At 44.9% G+C, this 22,188-nt stretch overlaps 1 protein-coding gene across 1 annotated transcript in view; it reads right to left on the minus strand.

Moving 5' to 3' along the window:
* The window catches only part of LOC147101464 (26S proteasome non-ATPase regulatory subunit 11), an 82,393-nt gene extending 63,578 nt beyond the window's left edge, over positions 1-18,815 (minus strand). Inside the window, exon 1 of the mRNA XM_085966603.1 lies at positions 18,686-18,815. Coding sequence (XP_085822729.1) covers positions 18,686-18,776 — 91 coding nt within the window. The 5' untranslated portion in view covers positions 18,777-18,815. The remainder of the gene's footprint in view (positions 1-18,685) is intronic.
* Between the last annotated feature and the right edge of the window lie 3,373 nt (positions 18,816-22,188).

The following is a 22,188-nucleotide window of genomic DNA, read 5'->3' on the forward strand; positions in this document are numbered from 1 at the left end:
ACAAGGAGATATTAGGGTCGAGGCTTGGATAAGGAGGTAGGTTTTATGGAGTGTCTTAATGAGGCGGAAGATTCATAGAAAACCCATTTCCTAAGCCACCTTAAATTTGAGACCCAAATACAACTGAACAAAAAGCTACACCTAAAACTGCAGACTTCACATTCAGCCAGAAACTACTTGAAAAACACATTGTTATCTACAGCTGCCTGCTTTCCTGAACGTAGGTGCGATGGGTAATAAATTAATAACTTACACTCATAGCACCTTTCACATAACAAATATCCACGGTGCTTTACAAGAGAACAAAGTAAACCAAGTGAGAATGGGAGACAAGTTATGGAAGGTGGCTGAAGGTGAAGTTGAAGAGGTAGGATCTGAGGCGTATGTAGGTGGGAAGAGAGGCGTCAGTCAGCTATAGAACTGCAGTACAACTGTCATTTTCAGGTGACAGAGAAAAACACTCTGTTCCAGCATACAGTTACTGGAAAGTTATTTTTTGTATTTTACAAATATAAGTTTGATGCCAGTTAATTCATTTAATGTGGCTGCTGCTTTCATTATAGTGCCACATGCACCACTAAGAACAACAGGTCACTACAGAGTGAATTACATGAAAATCCATTGATGTTTAAACTTAAATACTGACTATGTCAGCAGCAGTTTGAAAGTTAACTGGTCAATGATTTGGCTAGTGACAGCACCACCAGATCAAATACGAGAATATTTGGTTTCTGTTTGCACTGCAAGCGACAGAAATCGGTTTCCACCACACCTTGATCACCATCACCTTTGTCCTCAAACTCAGAGGGCACCAATCGCCCCCATGGAATGGTCACAATTTTCACTATTTTTTGGCAAGATAAACATCTTGTCAAAAAAAGGTTAGAAGACAGCGAACTGCGTCAACATTTCCAGACGAAAGTTTTACTCTCAACCTCTTGCCACCCGGCATCAACACCATCAGCGAACAGACCAGAGGTATGGATGGCTTTGTTAAAATATTAAGCTGTGAATTAAAATTAATAATCTAACCAAAATTTAAGGATTTGACTTCTCATTGTACAATTCTGAGTTCCCGTTCAACAAATTTTACTTAAGTAATCCTTATAAATTTACAATTTGCATTGATCTATTTTTTAATTATAAAACCTACTAAAGTTCCTAATCTAGTGCCAGCACTAAATACTGAGCTGTGTTGCTTTTAAGCTGCATTCCTTAATTTGTTGAAATCAACTGTACTCCCAACAGAAGTAGCCAAAACAGAGAAAGGCTCCGTGACCGTGCATTGGAAAAATGACTGAACCAATTGCAAGGCATCGCAGTCTTATTCTTCAGCTAATCACAATCTGTCCTGTCAATCAGGGCATCACACTACAAGCCAGTGTTCAGAGCCAACAATTACAGCAGGTACACGTAAATATAACACAGATTTTACAGAGAAAATGTCCCAAGACAGCTTACACAGAGGCAAAAAAAATCTTATTTTTCTTACATTACATAGAAAGAGATATCCAAGAGAGGACAGTGGGTGGTGAGTGCGCACTGCGCTGGGGGAAGGTGGGAAAGGGAAGATGTTCAGGAGCGGATAAATGCACAAACAGGAGGCTCTTTAAGAGACATTTGAAGGTAGGGAGGGAGGTGGCAAGGCAAAGATTCTGAAGGAAAAGACTTGCATTTATATAGCACCTTTCACGACCACCAGACATCTCAAAGCGCTTTACAGCCGATGAAGTACTTTTTGAAGTGGAGTCACTGTTGTAATGTGGGAAAAACGGCAGGCAATTTGTGCTCAGCAAGCTCCCACAAACAGCAATGTGATAATGACCAGATAATCTGTTTTTGTGATGTTGATTGAGGGATAGATATTGGCCAGAACACCGGGGATAACTCCCCTGCTCTTCTTCGAAATAGTGCCATGGGATCTTTTACGTCCACCTGAGCACGCAAGCGGGGCCTCGGTTTAACGTTTCATCTGAAAGACGGCACCTCCGACAGTGTAGCACTCCCTCAGTACCGCACTGGAGAGTCAGCCTAGCTTTTATGTGCTCAAGTCCCGGGAGCGGGACTTGAACCCACAACCTTCTGTCTCAGAGGCGAGTGTGCTACCAACTGAGCCACAGCTGACAAGGAGGGAGTTTCAGAAGGTGGGGCAAGGTGGCTGAAGGAGCAGGGTAAGCAAAAGGAGTGCAGAGACATTGAGGTAGAAGAGATCACAGATAGGGAGGGGTGAGGTGAGGTTGTGGAAGCATTGAAAGACAAGGAAGGATATACAGGAAGCTGGTGGAGTTTTGCAAGGGCAAAGGTGATGAGGATGCTGGATACTGCCTGTGGCATGCTGGAGGATGCGTCATTTAAGCATGGTGGGAATGAAGAGACCAGCAAAGAGAGCTTCAGAGAAGCCCAGCTGCAAGATAGCTTATGTGCCACAACTTAGCTTTATGTGCCATCAGTATCGTAGTCAGTCCTGCCACACAACTGAAATATGCATCAGGCTCTCTCACACTGGTCAAATCTTCAAATGCACCATCACTGTGATGCTCCACTCCAGTGCAGTGCTGCACTGTCGGAGGTGCCGTCTTTCGGATGAGACGTTAAACCGAGGCCCCGTCTGCTCTCTCAGGTGGACGTAAAAGATCCCATGGCGCTATTTCGAAGAAGAATACGGGAGTTATCCCTGGTGTCCTGGCCAATATTTATCCCTCAACCAACATCACTAAAACAGATGATCTGGTCATTATCACATTGCTGTTTGTGGGACCTTGCTGTGCGCAAATTGGCTGCCACGTTTCCCACATTACAACAGTGACTCCACTTCAAAAAAGTACTTGATTGATTGTAAAGCGCTTTGAGACGTCCGGTGGTCGTGAAATGCGCTATATAAATGTAAGTCTTTCTTTAAACACTAATATATGAAACCGGATTATGTTCAATGGATGTGGAACACCATGTTTCTGGATAAAGTATTCATTCCAGTTGTGAACACCACCTGTGTAACTAACTTGGAGCTACAAAGGTTCCTTCATTTGTGGAGTAAGTATAGTATTCAGCAATCATCACACAAATCACAAGTAGGTTGACCTAATCACTCAAGGAAGTGTTATGGTCATCAAAGCGAATGGGGAGATAAATCAGTTAGTTCTTCATCACTTTCTTTATTCATGAAGTAGATAAAACTTTGTTTATTTTTTTAATTGATTTTATATAGGTAAAAAAGGAGAAGCCTGAAGTACTAAACTAAAATGCCGAGAATGCAACAGGAGCAGTACTTTGTTTTATGGAACTACCGTGTATAATATAGAATGGTTTCACAAAAATACTTAGAACCAAATTCCAACGAGGACCCGAAACAAGATACAAGTATCAAAGCAACTGCAGACTGATGCAAAAAATAGATGTATCTGAAGTGGAGATTTTCTGTATGGGGAACCTCCTGCAATTATTAAAATACCTCTGGGGATCCCAACCTATCTCCAAAACACAGCATCAGCTATCCAAAGTGTTCAGCAACAGAAATAATGTGTTGTTAATTAATGTCAATAAATACAGGAAAATATCGAGATCTGATAGAACGGTCAGAAATTTATGACCTTGCATATCCTCTCATTCCTTCGTGGACGCCCCCAAGCTACAAGGACCCCAGTTTGAAACAATGTGCATTAACACACTGGTCGGGCCACATTCACACACTGGTCGGGCCACATTCACACACTGGTCGGGTCACATTCACAAAACCTGGGTCACGTTGTGATTACTGGGCTAAAATTGAACTGTCCAACATGTCCGTTACACCTCAAAGCAGCTTTCACCCCATGAAATCAATATTTAGGTTACCTGCAAAGGGATTTCAAAGGCCTCAATATATTCAAGGCACTGAGTCGCACAGAAAATTAAGCAATATTAATTTGTGCAACTTTGGCAGCAGTATCCTCTTTCTAGAGATTTGTGATTAGCAGCTCCTCAATGGCTTAGTAGACAAATGCATCACAGTGTGGTAGGAACTAAACAGAAGGTCTCATATTCAATCCCCAGTGTGAAGATTGAGCTTGTTTGAGCCAGAGCAGTAGGTGGGTGATACAACTCACCTCAGCAGCTCTGGGCTGAACATGGAGCGGGACGGGTGGAGGGGAAATCTTCCAGGGGTTTTTGCTCCTAAATGCTGTTAAGACATGGATGAAAACAGGATTAGAGTTAGGGCCGTAATGCCCTCAAGGATTGAACAGCCTGTTGACACTTGAGGGTCCAAGCTTTCACATGAAGAATGTCCACTTAAGCAAGGGACTGGTGGGCTCGAGTACCTGGGAAGCATAACCCTGCAAGAGCCAGCGCTTTCAGGAGTGTAGGAGAACAATGGAGGGGAGGTGGGGGGAAACTGTGATTAACGTAACTTTTTTTTCTACTGGAATGTTTAAATGCTGAGCGTTGATGACACCCAGGAGACTGGTTTGGAGGAGTGACCGAGACCCACAGTGCAAAAAATCTAAATTTGCAGATTTTATACTCAAGAGCGCTTCAGCAATCTAGTCGTGCAAGCGAGTGAAATCAGGAGGCTCACTACCACCAGTAGTTACTTTCTGAACTAAAATAGGCACATAAATGCCTAGACAAATAAGTGCATGATAATTGTATAATTTTCATTTTGGAAAGAGATTCCAATTGTTACGCTCTATTTAAATGCGTGCCAACGCCCACACTAGATCATTTACACAAATTTTGGAATGGGTCTGGGACAAGGAAAGATTGTGAAAGATGCCATTTCAATTATTTTGCTGAATCAATTATAGTCAAACATTTATAAAGGCTAACAAATTCCTTCTTTTTAATTTAGCTATTATCCTGACCAATCTAGTTGCCAAGAGTAACCTGGCATAGCCCATAATACCATCCAGGACAAAGCAGCCCACTTGATTGGCACTCCATCCACCACCTTAAACATTCACTTCCTCCACCACCGGTGTACCGTGGCTGCAGTGTGCACCATCTACAAGATGCACTGCAGCAACGCGCCAAGGCTCCTTCAGCAGCACCTCCCAAACCCACGACCTCTTCCACCTAGAAGGACAAGGGCAGCAGACGCACGGGAACACCACCACCTCCAAGTCGCACACCATCCTGACTTCAAAGTATATCGGCGTGCTTCATTGTCGCTGGGTCAAAATCCTGGAACTCCCTACCCAACAGCACTGTGGGAGTACCTTCACCACACGGACTGCAGCGGTACAAGGCGGCGGCTCACCACCACCTTCTCCAGGGCAATTAGGGATGGGCAATAAATACTGGCCTTGCCACCGACGCCCACATCCCATAAACGAATAAAAATAATAACCTACAATACAAAAAACAAAACCCTCGGCTCAACCTGAACCTATTTGCTGGTTGTCTGGCTGTTGGAAGCCTCTACTAACCATCATATACAACAATGAACATAAACAACAACAACTTCCTGCATTTATATAGCACCTTTTGTCATGAATCTTATCATGACTCATGAAGTAACACTGGGCGGCCAGCTGGTGTCGCCGTCCAAGTAGTATAAATACTCGGGCGTGGGCCCAGCTTGCTCAGGATGTTTCTGTAACCAGGAACTAGTGATGTAACCAGAATCTCATGGTTTGAAACAGTTGATTAAAGCCTTGTTTTATACTCAAACCAAACACTCAGTAGTCTTTTTACATCAATTTAATCAACTGAACCTGCTCCACGCCCTGACTGGTCTTGGGAACAGACGGCTACGACTCAAACCATAGAAGGGAACTCGGACAAAGTAATCGATCCATCATGGAGAAACTACTCCGACCTGCCCATCTCGACCTGGACCCGAATTCACTTACAGCTACTAAGGTATGGAAACACTGGTATCGTACCTTTAGCAACTTCCTTGAGGAGTGTGGTGAGGATGTTCCTAATAAGTTACGAATGCTTGCCAACTATGTATCCCCTCATGTGTTCGACTATATCGAAGACTGTGTAGACTATGACGCCACTATCCAAATACTACAGCAACTATATGTTAAGTCCCCAAACGAAATTTTTGCTCGGCATCTACTGGCCACAACTCGACAACAACCCGGGAATCACTTGACGAATTCCTTCAGAAACTTTGCAGGCTCAGCAAGGATTGTAATCTTAAAGCTGTCACAGCTGAGCAGTACGAGGAGGAGTTAATTTGTGATTCCTTTATTAATGGGATTGCGTCTCCCTTCATACGTCAGCGTCTGTTGAAGAATAAACCCCTCAAGTTACAGGCTGCCTATGACCAGGCATGCTCTTTGGACTTAGCCAAGAGGAATGCAGAAGCCTATCTTTCACCACGTGCACGGGCTGCTGCTGTCACTTTTAGTGACTCCTTCGACAGGCCTCGGGCGGAAGCCCTCACTGATGACTTCCCCCACCTGGCTGATGACAACCCTGCCCTAGAAGCCTTCACTGATGATGACCCTGCCCTAGCGGCATCTTGGCAATCCGGAAGGAAGTGTTTCTTCTGTGGAGGTGCATTCCACTATAGGAAATTTTGTCCTGCTCATAACGCAGTCTGCAATCATTGCAGTAAGAAAGGTTACTTTGCTAAGGTATACCAGTCAAGAGCCCATTAGTTTTGCAGCTACTATCTATAAAACTGCTCCTCCCCCAAGAACCACGACTAAGGTTACAGCTGTCAAGGGTAAAACTGCCCCTCCTCCCATCACAGCTGTTTTTCCCCAAAGTCTGTCCCATGCAGCCACAAAGGTTTCAGTAAATGGACACATTGAGTGCACTAATCGACTCAGCTTCATTAGTGAGCGGGCTGTCAGTAAGTTAAAACTGCGTATTTACCCCTCTGACAGGGAAATTGCAATGGCTCTGATGACACTGACCACCAATTCTTCCGGCTTTTGTCTTGTCGACCTTATTCTCAATGGCCGCACTTATTTCTCCACCCGGCTCGGGGTGCTCAAAAACCTATGCAGTGATGTGCTCCTGGGACAGGATTTCCAGAAACAACACAAAAGACTCACTTTCGAGTTTGGAGGGTCAAAGCCGGAGCTTACTATTTCCAAAGTACCGTTTTGTGCGCTTTCGCTTGACGAGCCCTCCTTGTTTGCCAATCTTTCCCCCCCGATGTAAGCCCATAGTCACTAAGTCACGACGTTTCAGCCAAGACGATCGATCCTTTATCGAGGAAGAAATCTCTCGCCTTCTAGCTGACGGTATCATTGAGCCATGTTCATCTTCCTGGCAGGCTCAAGTCGTCATTGTTAAAAATCCTCTGAAGCAACACTAGAAACGTCTTTGCATCGATTACTCGCAAACTATTAACCAGTATACCGACCTGGATGCCTACCCACTACCACGCATTGATGACATGGTCAATAACCTTGCCAGCTACAAGGTATTTTCAACTTTTGATTTAAAGGGCGCATACCATCAAGTACCGTTAAAGGACTCTGACAAAAAGTATACGGCCTTTGAGGCCAATGGTCGGCTTTATCAGTTTTGTCGCCTTCCATTTGGAGTCACCAATGGGGTGGCTGTCTTTCAACGGGTAATGGATAGCCTAGTCAAACAGGAGAACTTAACGGACACTTTTTCATATCTGGATAATATCACCATTGCTGGTCATGACCAGAAGGAGCATGATGCCAACCTCCAGAAATTTTTTGACGTTCTCCGTCGTCACAACTTAACCTTAAATGAGTCCAAATCTGTGAAATCAGTACCATCAGTCAACATCCTTGGCTACTGGGTGGGCAACGGTGTCATCAAACCGGATCCGGAGCGACTTCGTCCGCTTCAGGAGCTCCCTCCCCCTACGAATCTCGGCTCTCTTCGCCTATTATGCGAAGTGGATACCCCACTTCTCCGACAAGATCCAGCCCCTGCTTCACGCAAAGTAATTTCCGTTGGAGGCAACGGCTATTTCAGCTTTCAACCTCCTCAAGCGACAACTGGAAAAAGCCACGCTTCGTTCCATCGATGAAAATATTCCTTTCATGGTCGAGTGCGATGCATCGGAGGTGGCGATCTCGGCTACCTTGAATCAAGGTGGTCGACCCGTGGCATTTCTGTCCAGAACTTTGCAGGGTAGCGAGCTCCATTATCCTCCTGTCGAGAAGGAGGCTACGGCCATCATCGAAGCAGTACGTAAATGGAGTCATTTTCTCGCTCGTCACCATTTCACGTTTATAACTGATCAGCGCTCCGTGGCCTTTATGCTGGATAACCAGAAACGCACTAAGATCAAGAATAACAAAATACAGCTCTGGAGGATGGAATTGGCCGCCTTTGGCTACACCATACATTATCGACCCGGCAAAGAGAATGTAGTCCCGGATACCCTCGCGTGCATTCTGCCCTTCTATGTCAACTTCGACTCTTGCGGATCTTTATACTGACTTATGCCATCCTGGCATTACCCGTATGTTGCACTTTGTGCGATCTAAAAATCTCCCATTTTCTACGGAAGATGTGAGAAGAACATGCTCCACCTGTAAAATTTGTGCGGAATTAAAACCGCAATTCTTCCATCCGTCGGATGGCTCACTCATACACGCTATGCAGCGACTCAGCATTGACTTTAAAGGGCCATTGCCTTCCTCAATACGAAACACCTACCTGCTTACTATGGTGGACGAATATTCACGCTTTACCTTTGCTTTCCCCTGCCCCAATATGCTTACTTCCACCGTGATCAAATGCCTCGATCAAGTCTTTTCTCTTTGCGGTATGGTCAATTTCAACCACTCTGATCGGGGTCCCTCCTTCATGTCAAGCGAACTCAAGTTATCTTTCCCAACAGGGAATCGCCACAAGTAAAACAACACCGTATCATCCCATTGGTACCGGACAGGTTGAGAGATACAACACTATCATTTGGAACACTGTTCGTCTTGCACTGAGGTCACGCAACCTACCAGACCAGCAGTGGGAAACTGTGCTCCCTGACGCGTTGCATTCCATCAGGTCTCTTCTTTCTATGTCCACCAATGTCACTCCTCACGAGCGATTCTTCAGGTTCCAGCGTCGCTCCGCTCATGGGATGTCCCTACCATCATGGTTGGCAGCTCCCGGCCCCGTGCTGCTCCGAAGATTCGTCCGATCTTCCAAAAACGATCCCCACGTCGACGAGGTGGAACTAACGGACGTTAATCCCACTTACGCACACGTGCGGTACCCTGATGGCCGGGAGTCCACCGTTTCACTCCAAGATCTGGCTCCCTGTCCAACCAGTCCCACGGACCCAACTGGTAGAGGAACCCATGGTAATGATGCCGACGCTCTGCGCTCCTTTGAGGATGACGCCCTACCTGGGACATCAAGGGATCTGCTGGCTACCCCACCGGATCAACTCGGGGAGCCGAGCGCTTCCCATGGGATGGCCACCCGAAGCCAGTCAATCCCTGGCTACCAACCAAGATGACGCCAGCTCTGCGCCTGTGGGGAGCCGCACCCGGAGTCACGATCTCCCCAGTCTTCCGCAGGTCGATCAAGGCGATACGGGCCCCGTCGATCTACCAGTACAGACCAAGTGATCCAGGGACCAAGACACGGTCCGTGGAGACGTGCCTTCCAGCCACAAGCGAAGGTCTAAAAGACTGCACCTATTCGTGGTCCGCCTAATCCACTAGAAGGAAGTCGTCGGACTTCCAAAACTTTCAGGCAGGAAGGATGTCATGAATCTCATCATGACTCATGAAGTAACACTGGGCGGCCAGCTGGTGGCGCCGCCCAAGGTGTATAAATACTCGGGCGTGGGCCCAGCTTGCTCAGGATGTTTCTGTAACCAGGAACTAGTGATGTAACTCGAAATCTCATGGTTTTGAAACAGTTGATTAAAGCCTTGTTTTATATTCAAACCAAGTGCTTAGTAGTCTTTTTACATCACTTTTAACATAGTAAAACCATCCCAAGCTGCTTCACAGGAGCATTATCAGGCAAAATTTGATGAGAATTTTTAGAAATCAAGGCATTGCCTGACCGGGAGCCGACGTAGGTCAGCGAGTACAGGGGTGATGGGTGAAAGGAAGAAGGTCCAAGTTAGGATATGGGCAGCAGAGTTTGAAGATATTAAAGATGTTTATACGTTAATTTGCTATTTTAGGGAACAGTTCCACTGTACACCGAGACCAGTTGCTGCAGTTCGAGTGCCTATCAGGGCAGAGCCTGGTTTACATTGCTTCTCTTGTCTCCCCAAAATGTTAACTGTCCTGCCCCTAGTCTCACACTGCTTCGCTCTAGTCACATCAGACATCTTCCAGCTTAGCATCAATGCAGAGCAATAATCGCTTCATATTAACACTAAACTCGCAGTGCTTTCTTCAACTGCAACAAATCCTTGCAGGCTTATTAAAAGAAAGGTTACTTAGACGAATAAAGTTTGAAATTGCAAGTCTTTACTCATGGGACACAGACTCGGGCTATCGAAGCACAAATCAGAGAACTGGATGTAGGGTTCTGTCCACCCACCTTGTGGTTTTTCCAATTTTCAGGAAATCTGGAGGGCTGATCTCCCGGCTAAATTACCCAAATCGGAGCTCCCACAGAACAAGGCTTCACAGTGATGGCATTAGCCTTACAAGATCACCCAGAAATTCCCTTACACCAGAGAAAGATATTTACAGCAAATGAGATAAACCACAAGAAAACTAGGAGGGGCGGGGGTGGGAGAAAGTGGGAGAAAGTGGGAGATGGGAGCAGCAGTAAAATATTGTAGAAGCAGAAGCGAGCAGTCTTCCAAACAATAGAGATGAGCCTGGAGGAGCAGGGCATTTTATGTCCAGGAAGCAGACCTTCTTGGGGTTTTCCTGCCCGTCTTAAAATTCGCACCAACTTGTGGCTGACTAGTGTTACATCGTATTTTCCATTCTGAGGAGAAGCAATTTTCTCCAGGACAATTGCCATTTTTTTAACCGAACGCTTTTAAAAATATTAAGAACAGACACTGCAGAAGGTCCATTTTGCCCATGGTCGAAGAACCATGCAAAAAAAAGACAGTGTACAGAGCAGTACAGACCATTAATACCCGAGCATACTACACCACGGGCTCGTACTCATTGCTCATGCTGCAAATTACTATTCCCTTTTGTGACACTGGAGAATGCAGTATAGATATTCTGCATGTGCCAGGATGATTCTTTCATTTGTATTAAAAGTTTGTGCTGGCATAAGCACATCGAACGGTGTAATGAAAACCAATCAGAAAGATTGCTTGGATACTACTTGGACCTGGGATCTACGATCGCGCAAACAGCAATCTAGGATTACCACTTTAGAATGCAATAATGTTGGGGAAGTTGCAGTAAAGATAGTCAGCAATGTCAGGAATGAGAAAAGGCCATTCAGCCCATTGAAACTCATTCCTCAATTTCATTACCCCTCCCTCATAACATCTAATTGCATCTCAGTGTGCATTTATATAGCACCTTTCATGTCCTGGGGATGTCCCAAAAGCTTAGAACATAGAAGATAAGAAATAGGAACAGGAGTAGGCCATTCGGCCCTTCGAGCCTGCTCTGCCATTCACTAAGATCATGGCTGACCTTCTACCTCATCTCCACTTTCCTGCAATATCCCCATATCCCTTGATTCCCTTAATATTCAAAAATCTATCGATCTCTGTCTTGAATATACCCAATGACTGAGCCTCCACAGCCCTCTGGGGTAGAGAATTCCAAAGATTCACCACCCTCTGAGTGAAGAAATTTCTCCTCATCTCAGTCCTAAATAGCCAACCCCTTATTCTGAGACTGTGACCCCTGGTTCTAGACTCCCCAGCCAGGGGAGACATTCTCCCTGCATCTACCCTGTCAAGCCCTTCACAGCACGTTTGGAAGTGTGATCACTGCTGTAATACAGGAAATATGGTAGCTAATTTCAACACAGACTATCGGGTCATTTATCTTTTTGCCAGCCAAAAAGACAAATGACCAGATAACCTGTTTCAAATAGTGTTGGTTGATGGCCAAATGTTGGCCAAGACACGGGGAGAGCTTGCCTACTCTTCCTCAACTAAAGCCATGGAATATTATACGTCCACCTGGGGGAGCAGTCAGGTTTCAAAAGACAGCGCCCGCAACAGTGCAGCACTCCTCCTGTATAGCACTGTAAGCGCCAGCCTAGATTACACACTCAAGTCTCTGCAGTGGATCTTAAACCCCTGACCTTATGACTCAGAGGCAAGAGGTCAGCTAAGGTTGGCACCTTTGCTTCCATTATCTTGTTTGGTAGATTATACAATATATTTATCACTGAGTAAAGAAGTTTCTTTTACTGATATCTGTTATTTTCCCCACTCATTTCCATTTATGTTCTCCTAGCTTGCTTTGAACTAATAATCTGGGTTTACTTTATATTTTTATACAATTCCATTAAGTACACCTTAACTGTCTTCTTTCCATACTATGAAGTTTATGCTCCTCAAACACACTCATTGCTGCACTGGAACAACACTTCAGAGTGGAATTCAGGCACTGCTCAAGTGAAAAGACCATGGAACTAAGATGGTGTAAAAACATAAGTGTATGCTCCACCCAAGATGTCGTGAGCCAGGGAGTCGTCCATCATTACATCTGCAGGCATGCTCAACCCTGTACAGTCATACGGTATGAAACAGATCAGCATGTACACAGCTCCTGTATAATGACATGGCCCTAAAAGCTGACTGTAAAGTTAGAGACAGTAAAGCGTATTCAGACAAATAAATAAAATAAATATACACGCATTAGGATTCTATTCATCATACATTTCCTGTTGCTAATGATCATTTAAAACTCTCAACATTGCACAATTCCCAATTCCTCAGTTTTGGATTGGATGCGTGGACACACCAATGAAAGCAAATTAAGGAAATAAAATTTTGGATTGAAGGTATTTTCTGACTTGGCCCCCAATTAGTCTCCAACAGTTTTATCTATATACCAAGGCTACCAGAATAACTTTCCTGCATGCACCTGCGCCAGAGGGCAACTGTCCAAACCTCGACAAGCAAAAACTAGAAAATGATTAAAACATTCAGTAGGTCAGTCAGCAACTGTGGAGAGAACAGATGAGTTAATGGTTCAAGTGTAGACCCTTCAACAAAGGTGTTCTGACGAATGGTCTACACCCGAAACATTAACGCATCTGTTCTCTCCACAGATGCTGACCAACTCAATGCCTTCCAGCATTTTTGCTTTTTGTCTTTTAAAAGCAATGTTTTTTCCATTTATAAAGGCACGCCCGATGGTCCCCTGCAATTAGTAGGGCGGCTAATTTGTTAGGAGCTGCAACAAGGTACCTCCTCCACTGTGGCGCAGTACAGCTCCGCCAATGTTCCCTCTAATTTTGTGTGCGCACGGTCCCTTTAAATTTGCTGCACGTGGTATCTTCCAGCACCCAGCGCGGGACCTCCCGACTGATGCGCGGCTGTGCGCCTGCACACCTTAGGGGGATTATTGAGCTCCGCTCACAAACAAACATGTGGCATCTCCGCCTGGAACTGGGGTAACAGCATCCCACCCCCTGGCCAGGAGTGGCACAGATACCAACTGCCATGACCACCAGTATGTCAGCCTCCTTGCCCATAGGCCGAACTAACCAGCTGAACAAATAAATAAACAAGCTTACCTCAACCCTGGCCCACAAGCACAGTCATGCCAAGAAGTCTGGATATATTGACGTGAAATCATAGAATGGCTACAGCACGGAAGACGGCCATTCGGCCCTTCGAGCCCATGCCGGCTCTCTGCAAGAGCACTTCAGCTAGTCCCACTCCCCCGCCCTTTTTCCGTAGCCCTGCAAAAATGTTTCCTTCAGTTAGTTATCCAACTCCCTTTTGAAAGCCGTGATTGAGTCTGCCTCCACCACCCTTTCAAGCAGTGCATTCCAGAACCTAACCACTCGCTGAGTAAAAAAGTTTTTTCTCATGTCGCCTTTGGTTCTTTTGCCAATCACCTTAAATCTGTGTCCTCTGGCTCTCGACCCCTCTGCCAATAGGAACAGTTTCTCTCTATCTATTCTGTCCAGACCCCTCATGATTTTGAACACCTCCATCAAATCTCATCTCAACTTTCTCCGCTCTAAGGAGAACAACCCCAGCTTCTCCAGTCTATCCACGTAACTGAAGTCCCTCATCCCTGGAATCGCCCTCGTAAATCTTTTCTGCATCCTCTCTAAGGCCTTCACATCCTTCCTAAAGTATGGTGCCCAGAATTGGACACAGAATCAAGGCCGAATCAGTGTTTTACAGGGTCATCATAATTTCCACGTTTTTGTACTCTATACCTCTATTCGTGAAGCCAAGGATCCCGTAAGCTTTTTTAACTGCTTTCTCAACCTGCCTTGCCACCTTCAACGATTTGTGCACATATACCCCAAGGTCTCTCTGATCATGCACCCCCTTTAGGATTGCACCTAAATGTATGATTTTGTAAAATACGAATGATGTACACATTTGTAAAATAAACACGACTGTTCACCTAAATTGGTCTTAAAATATATGCAGTTCAGTATTAAAAACTGCCACCTCCAGTATCAGAACCCAATGAAAATCTTTAAACAGAAGTTAATCATAATTCACTTTTGTTTAAAGTGAGCGCTGGCAACACCTGGGGCACGGTTTTGAAGTCGGTACTGGGTCCGATAGCAACAGGACTGAATATAATCAAAATATACTTCCGCATCAACTGTATGTTAATGCCATTCTCTCGCAGTGTCAAACTCTGCAACCCAAATCATTTCATTAGTGCTTACCAGGTGAACAGGGGAAAACAGTGCCCTGGTCATGAGATTTCCATTTAAAATCAGTCTCAAAAATGTCTTTGCCTTCTATAGTTTCCCAGGTTCCTCTCATCTCCTGCAGGTAGCTGTGCCCCATTGGAATTACAGCTTCATGGTGTCTAACCCAAGTGACATTATCGGTGTGTGAGCCTTGACAAAGAGTACCAGCAGGCTCTTTAACTACTGAGGATTTGGGGGGGGGGGGGGGGGGGCAATACAGCCAAGCCTAATCCACCCCTCACCATTCAAACTATTTGCTCGCACGGAGGGTAAATGCCAACACACATTGGTTGGGTCAAAGGGCCTGTTTCCATGCATTTCCATGGTATCTACACATATGCACTGCCAGGAGGAGTGACTGGATGGCGATCAGGAGCAGGAACACTGCGCAATTTTTCTTTTCCTAATAAAGCCCCTTCTGCTGCCCCAGCTGTGATTAGCTAACTCAAGGGAACAGGAATCAAGACCAGGGACCTGCATGTTTCGTTTGGTTCTATTACTCACTTGATACACTTACTGAGCCAGCAAGGAGATTTTTCTACTACTTTTTGTGAGGCTATGTAGTTTTAAACACAATATAATACATTTCCTTCACATTTATTGGACGACAAAGTGAATTAAGATATCAGCATCCTCTCTTAATTCAAACTACCTAATTTAACTTTTAAACTCTAAATTCCCACTATACGGTGTTAATTAGGTTGCTCAATTTAATTTTAGTGCAAAAGTGAATTATCAAGAATTGACCGCATTCACAAAAGAGTTAAAATTGCTTATCTGAATCACCTATTTTGGAATTCACGATTAAACACGGATGTAAAAGTGAAATAAACTTGTGTGTGTTTGAAGACTTCAGGACCAAAGATCCCTCATCAAATCGGATATAGACCTGCCAATAACACAGGGAGTGTGGTTTTCAATTGTATCATATTCTAATTTTGCGTCAGGTTAACACGACTATATATGTCATGAAAACAATTTTGAGACCGCGCTCTATAGCTAAATAGAAATCAACACACTTGAAAAGTGAAGTGTGCAATTAATATTTATATAGCACATTGACTGCTCAAATTCTCTACAACTGAGGCAGGAGTGAGTGAAATTTTTGCACTGTGTCCACTTGAGTTGGACACAGTGCAGTGCAATGATAGATTTTGCCCTTTCAAGTGTGGTTACGGAGAAAACATTTTGAATTCTGTAACACAAATGCTGTTGATCAAGGGAATGTAATGAAATAACAAATTAGTGAGACACGCTCGAGATACATCTCACTCCTCACAATAACCTAACAATTAGATACACGAATGCCTGGATTTTCAGTTATACAGCTGAATAATTGAAGCAAGAGATTTTCATTATAAATAGCTTCACTCTACAAGTTCTTGTAGATTGGTTCCATTGTATTGGAAAAGCACTCTGGCAAAATCTAATCTATTCAACAAGTGTTGCACATAAACAATCAAATAGTTTACTTTCCAAGCCCAGTACAACAGAATGCAGTGTCAAACCCAAGACTGGAGAACAGATCAATCTGACAAAGAACTAACAATAGCTTAGTCTTTACCTTTGTATTTGGTGCTATTGTTGATAACACCGAACAACAGCACAAGGACAACATTTGTCATCTGTGGCGACCATAGTTGTTTTTCCCAGAATTCCAGTGAAAAACTCTAATGCTTCCAAACATAGCCAAATACTCTTGACCTGTGGAATTGTTCAACTTGACTGTCATTCAGGAAAGAACATTCTCATGGCCACATTCAGAAACCAGTTTGTTATTGTTTACTTGGTGTCTCTTCTTGCTAACCAGATCTGAACCCTGACTATTAACTGCTCTTCAGCCCCACCTTAAGAACCTCCCTGCGTTATTGACGAACAGATCCTACAGGTGATATTACTGTTGGGCAATGCAAAACCAAGACAGCACAAGAGAGTCTTAAAAGTAGGCTCAAATTTTGTTTAAAAAAAATTAAGACAAAGACAAGTAGTTTCCAAATACCAAAACAGCCACTAATATCAAGAAAAGCCAACCTACTTAACTTACATTGCAGTATCTTCTAATCGGGCTCAGCTTATGCTGAATTATTTTGTGAAGTCAGTACAGAACTTCTCAAAACCAAACAAGCCACCAAAAAGATAAAAAGTCCTCCAGAATTAGATCTGACATTGAGATACTTTAGGGTCTGCAAAATACATTTCTGCACCATAGGACCATTACAGACTGATCTAGCAGTAAACTTTACACCTCATCATCTGATATGTTGGAGAGGATCAGCATAACAGATTTCAAGCTCTCAACTCTTTTCCTATTCGTCAACATTTTTGAACTAACCAAGTGTCCAAAAACAGACAAGGCATTAAATGTGTTCTGAAGAAGTGTCCTACCTGAAATGTTAACCTTTCATTCTCTTTCAAATGCTGCCCGACATGATGGCCATTTCCAGCAATTTGTTTTTAATTTATATAAAATATATTTGTTGTGGAGATACTGGTGTCTCACTCCAAAAGATACTGTATTTCTGATTGATGGGAAAATGTCAGTCATTCACCCGAGTGATTATAGTAAGGGATGCTCTCACTTACACAAGAACTGAGTGACAGTTTCAACTGTTTACTTCTCCCAATTCTACAAGACCACCACCCAGACAATGAAATAGAAAATGCCTGAAGTTTCGAAACGCAGGTATATTCAAAGTGTACACATGAATACATGCTACGAACCTTAAAAATAGGGTACTATGCTACAGAAAACTGTTGATAATCAGTGCAAAAGAAGTAGTGAAATCTTCATCAATTTTCATATGCACAGGATAAAGAGTGTTATTCAATTCCAGTTCAACTTAATTGTGCATGTCATTAGCGTATGCACTCTGGACACTGCGCTCACATGCAAAATCTTTTCCGAGCACCAGTTGATCTGTTCTGGCCTGGCCTACCCTCCCTACCTTCAAGCTAATTGAGCATTTTTTGGGGGAAAAAACATAATAAGCATGCTGGATATAGTGCTCAGTTCTCCCTTTTAGATGCTAGAACAAGTATCAAATATGTACTTCATTCACATAATTACCACATTCCCGATTGTAAAACTGATGTAGACCAGAAAACAGTGTTGTCTTCATATTGGCTTATTTATATGATGATCAGCTTACACCAATCATCAAAGAAATTCGTTGCCAGGACCCTCTACACTCCGATTAGGACACACTCCTGACAATGATTATTTATGTGTTTTCCCTTGCAACATTACTACTTTCTAATCTGCCCCTGTTCACTCCCATAGACTGATCGTAGGTGACATGTCTGTCCATTGTTACTATGACTCAGTAAATTGCCTCACTCTTGCTTATCCCGTTTCTTGGCATTAGGTCTCATTGACTACTTTTCCACTCCTGTGCATTGCATTTTCATCTTATAATTTACTTTCTCTAAAGCTGTTTTTTTTATTAATATAATTTGGGGACGATTCCTCTTTGAAGATCTGCCAGTTGCCTTTCAGCCCATATCAGATTCTTTTGAAGTGACTATTTCTACTGGTAGTAACAGCAGGAGGAGGAGGATCATGTGCGGAGCCGTGCTCCATCCAGGGAGCCTGGCAATCAATTCCAAACCACTTCTCTCCCGGACCCTCCATTCATCCGCCTGTGGTTCCCTGCTTCCCTGGCTCCCAATCACGCCGTTCGGCAAGCATTTAATCGGGGCCTGTCTGCCGACTCCTCGGAGCCCTGGGCCCGGATCCACCGGCCGGTACACACGGACGGTGGAGAGAGAGAGTGAGTGAGTGAGTGAGTGAGTTGGAGAGTGTGTGTGCAGACTAGGCCCGGCCCCGCACTCACAGTGAGTCAGCAGCGTTAGCCCCGCGGCCCGGCGCCTCCCTCCTTCCCGGCCCGGCCTCTTGTTGTTCCCCCCCTGCCCGCAACCCCCGGGGCTGGCCGCGGCCTCCGCCGGCCTCACTCACCGATACTGTGCAGGATGTCTATAGACGCGTTCCGGTCGGTGCTGACTAAGGACTGAGCGCGCTGGAACTCCACTAATGCCGCCGCCGCCATCTTTTTCCTCACCGACAATCACATCAAGTCCCTCCCCCTCCCCACCGCGACCGCGCAACCTAACCTCCTGGCCGTCCCCCCGCACGTCATCTGACTGACAGCCCGCTGGCCCACTGGCGCGGCCGGCCGGTGACGTCATCGCGCGCTCCCGCCCAATGGACGTCAGCTTGTGGGCGGGGCGGAGTGGCGTTCCCAACCAGTAAGGTCGGTTGTGCAGCAGGGGGTGCGGTGACGGCAGTCTTCCTGCGCAGGCGCGTTTTCGCTCGGTGGGGTTGTGGGTAATGTAGTTTTTCTCTGCGCACAGACCAGAATGGAGAAAAATGATAGATAAGAAACCAGAAAGATTGGGGCTTATTATTTCTCTGTCGTTGCACTGTGAAAGATCCTCCATTATTGCACTGCCCTTCCTTCCATTCTATACTGAAGAGACCCATTGATTGTTTAACTTTAGAATGCGAAAAAAGAAGAGTTTAATTGACATTTCTTTAACTTTGAAGTGTTTGTAGTAGCAAGTCAGCAACATCAATCAAATATTTCCTGTCAGTCCCCAGTACATTAGGGCTGCCAACCCATCAAAAATGTCCTGGAGTCTCCAGGAAGTAAAGATTAATTTACTGGACACTGCTGTGAGCAACCTAGGAGAAAAATCACAGGGGCATTAAAAAAATTCTGCGTATTTTTCATTTTCTTTGAACACTTTTGTATATCAAAATATTGGAGATGGCTATTTGTCTGCGGGTGGTTGAATGTGGGAGATCATGTGATGAAAGCTCCAGGAATATGTCCAACCAGAGTTGGCAACCACAGAGTTGTACATGGCAAACTTAATCATGTTCTTCGTTGTTGCGCATTCCCTAGTTCTACTTCATTACTTTCATGCACTGGAGCTGTATAAAAAAGATCATGGAGGTCAGGCAGCATCTGTGGAGAAAGGAAAAAGCTTGGTTTAATGCTTCAGGTCTATGAGCCCCTGTCAGAACCCAAAAAACATAATGTAATAAAATTCAAAGTCTTGCCACCTAAAAGGAAGGGGAAAGAAGAGTTTTTTGTTTAAACACCAGATAGGATGAAGGATGAATTGGAATTGGGGAACTAGGACAGCTCTGAAATAAAGTGAGTCAGTGCTACTGAAGAGAAAGTTTGAGAGAGTGTACTTAAGGCTAAAGGGATCAAGGGATATGGGGAGATAGCAGGGACAGGGTACTGAATTTGGATGATCAGCCATGATCTCATTAAATGGCGGAACAGGCTCGAGGGGCTGAATGGCCTACTCCTGCTCCTATCTTCTATGTTTCTATGCACGCGGCAGCACGTGGTGGAGAGGGTGGACCTGATGAAATGGTGAAAGCAGTGGTTAGAATAATGATAAATACCACAGAGATACCTGTGATTGTGGGTTAATCTGAAAGAGGAAGGGTGGAATTTAAGCTGGAATCCATATGGAATGAGTTGGAGCTGAAAATAGAGATGGTGCTGTGGAAGCGAATTTTCCTATGTTCCTATTTCTATTTCTATTTTAGATTTCCAGCATCTGCAGTATTTTAATTGTTTGTCAGAAATATCACCTTTTGCAGATCTACTGTTTTTAAACTTAATTGTAAAATGATGGAAAAGAATAAAGGAAGGGCATGATGATTTGAGAGCTGGCAAAGTGCTTTGATCCTTAAAGGATTTTAAAATGTTTGATTTATTTGCCAGGTCTTTTTTCCAAAGGCTGTAAACTAGCAGCTAGCGTTCCTACAGAAAGCTTTTTCTGAAAAGGCAGATGAATAATATCTGTTTACAAGAGGAGAAAATGCTTTGTTTCAAATTGATTAAGGGACAAGTGCAGGGCCTTGAAGATAGGAGACAAGCAAGTAGCTAAAATAAATCCTATCACATTTATCAACAGTTTTATTGGAAAGTTAGTACTCTAGTGCAGGAAGCCTGCTCTTCTACATTCTAAAAGGGGAAAAGGCAACAAAATACGCATATTATTGGATTTTTGGTAACTTTTTTTATCAAGAAAATATCTTCTGGTGTGGCGGAGCCACCAAAGGACTCAGATCGTTTGTATATAATTCCTTTAACAACATGTTAGCTACAGCCTGAGTCTGTATCTTTATTTATGCTGTTTAACTGTACAGAGCGTGGTTACTTTAACAGCGCGGCTAAAATGTGATGGCGTCACGCTGCTCATCACGTGATTCCCCACTGGCGGGAAAACGTGATGACGTCATGACGTCAGCCACGGGATTGCAGGGGCAGTCCTCGTGGAGCCTCTGAAGAGAGCAGACCTACATTCGATGTTATCCTGCAGTTTCTTGTTAAAACCTGTTTGTTTCATTAAAGTTCGTTTTGTTTGATCGCCTGAGTAGAACTCAGTCTTTTAGTTAGGAACCCACGTTCCTACATTGGTGACCCCGACTTTCATGAACGGTTTTCACGGAAGATCTTCAGCATGGAAACGAACGCCGTGACTCTGAAACTGCCACAGTTCTGGGAGCAACAACCAGCCGCGTGGTTTATCCAGGCTGAAGCCCAGTTCGCCATCAGGAACATCATCGCGGATCAGACCCGTTATTACTACGTGGTCTCCGCCCTCGATAGCGCCACTGCCTCGCGGATCGTCAGTCTCCTCGGTAGTCCTCCTAGTGACCGCAAGTATGATACGTTAAAGGCGCGGTTGCTACAAGTCTTTGGGCTTTCGAAGTCAGAACGTGCTCGCTGGCTCCTCGCTATGCCCGGACTCGGAGACTCCAAACCGTCCGAGCTCATGAGCCAAATGCTCACGCTCTTAGGTGCCGAACCGGAATGCTTCCTCTTCCGGGAGCTATTCCTCTGCCAACTGCTGGAGCAGGTGCAGGCTGCCCTAGCCAGGTCCGAGGTCACAGACTGCGCCGAGCTTGCTGCCGAAGCAGATAAGATTTTCACAGTAACCCAGCAGTGCTGCGCTGCCACGAGACGCCCATCCCCCACAGGTGCGGCTGCAGCTCCTCTTGCAGTGGGCTGGTGCTCCCACCACGCCCATTTTGGCATGAAGGCATGACGCTGCCGCTCTCCCTGCAGCTTTTCGCCCCCCAAAGAAAAACTCCTGCAGCATTCCTGGCGAAGGAGGACCAGGTCTAACGGGTGCTCCGCGGCTGCGATGGCCATCGGATCTTCGGGGAAACTTCTTTACATCACCGATTCCCTATCGGGTCAACGTTTCCTTTGTGACACCAGGGCGCAGTGTAGCATCCTACCTGCATCGAATCTCGATATGCAAGCTGGGGAGCACGGCTTTTCCCTCGTAGCGGCTAATGGCGCAGCCATTCGAACTTTCCGAAAGCGTCGGGTCCAAGTGTGTTTCGGCGGTCAGCGCTTCCATTGGGAATTCGTCACAGCCACAGTCTCGCAGGCCATCCTAGGGGCGGATTTTCTGTGTGCCAAC

Source organism: Somniosus microcephalus, chromosome 24 (assembly GCF_052327205.1).
Source record: "Somniosus microcephalus isolate GS21.2 chromosome 24, FLI_Smic_1.0, whole genome shotgun sequence".
Lineage (NCBI taxonomy): Eukaryota > Metazoa > Chordata > Chondrichthyes > Squaliformes > Somniosidae > Somniosus > Somniosus microcephalus.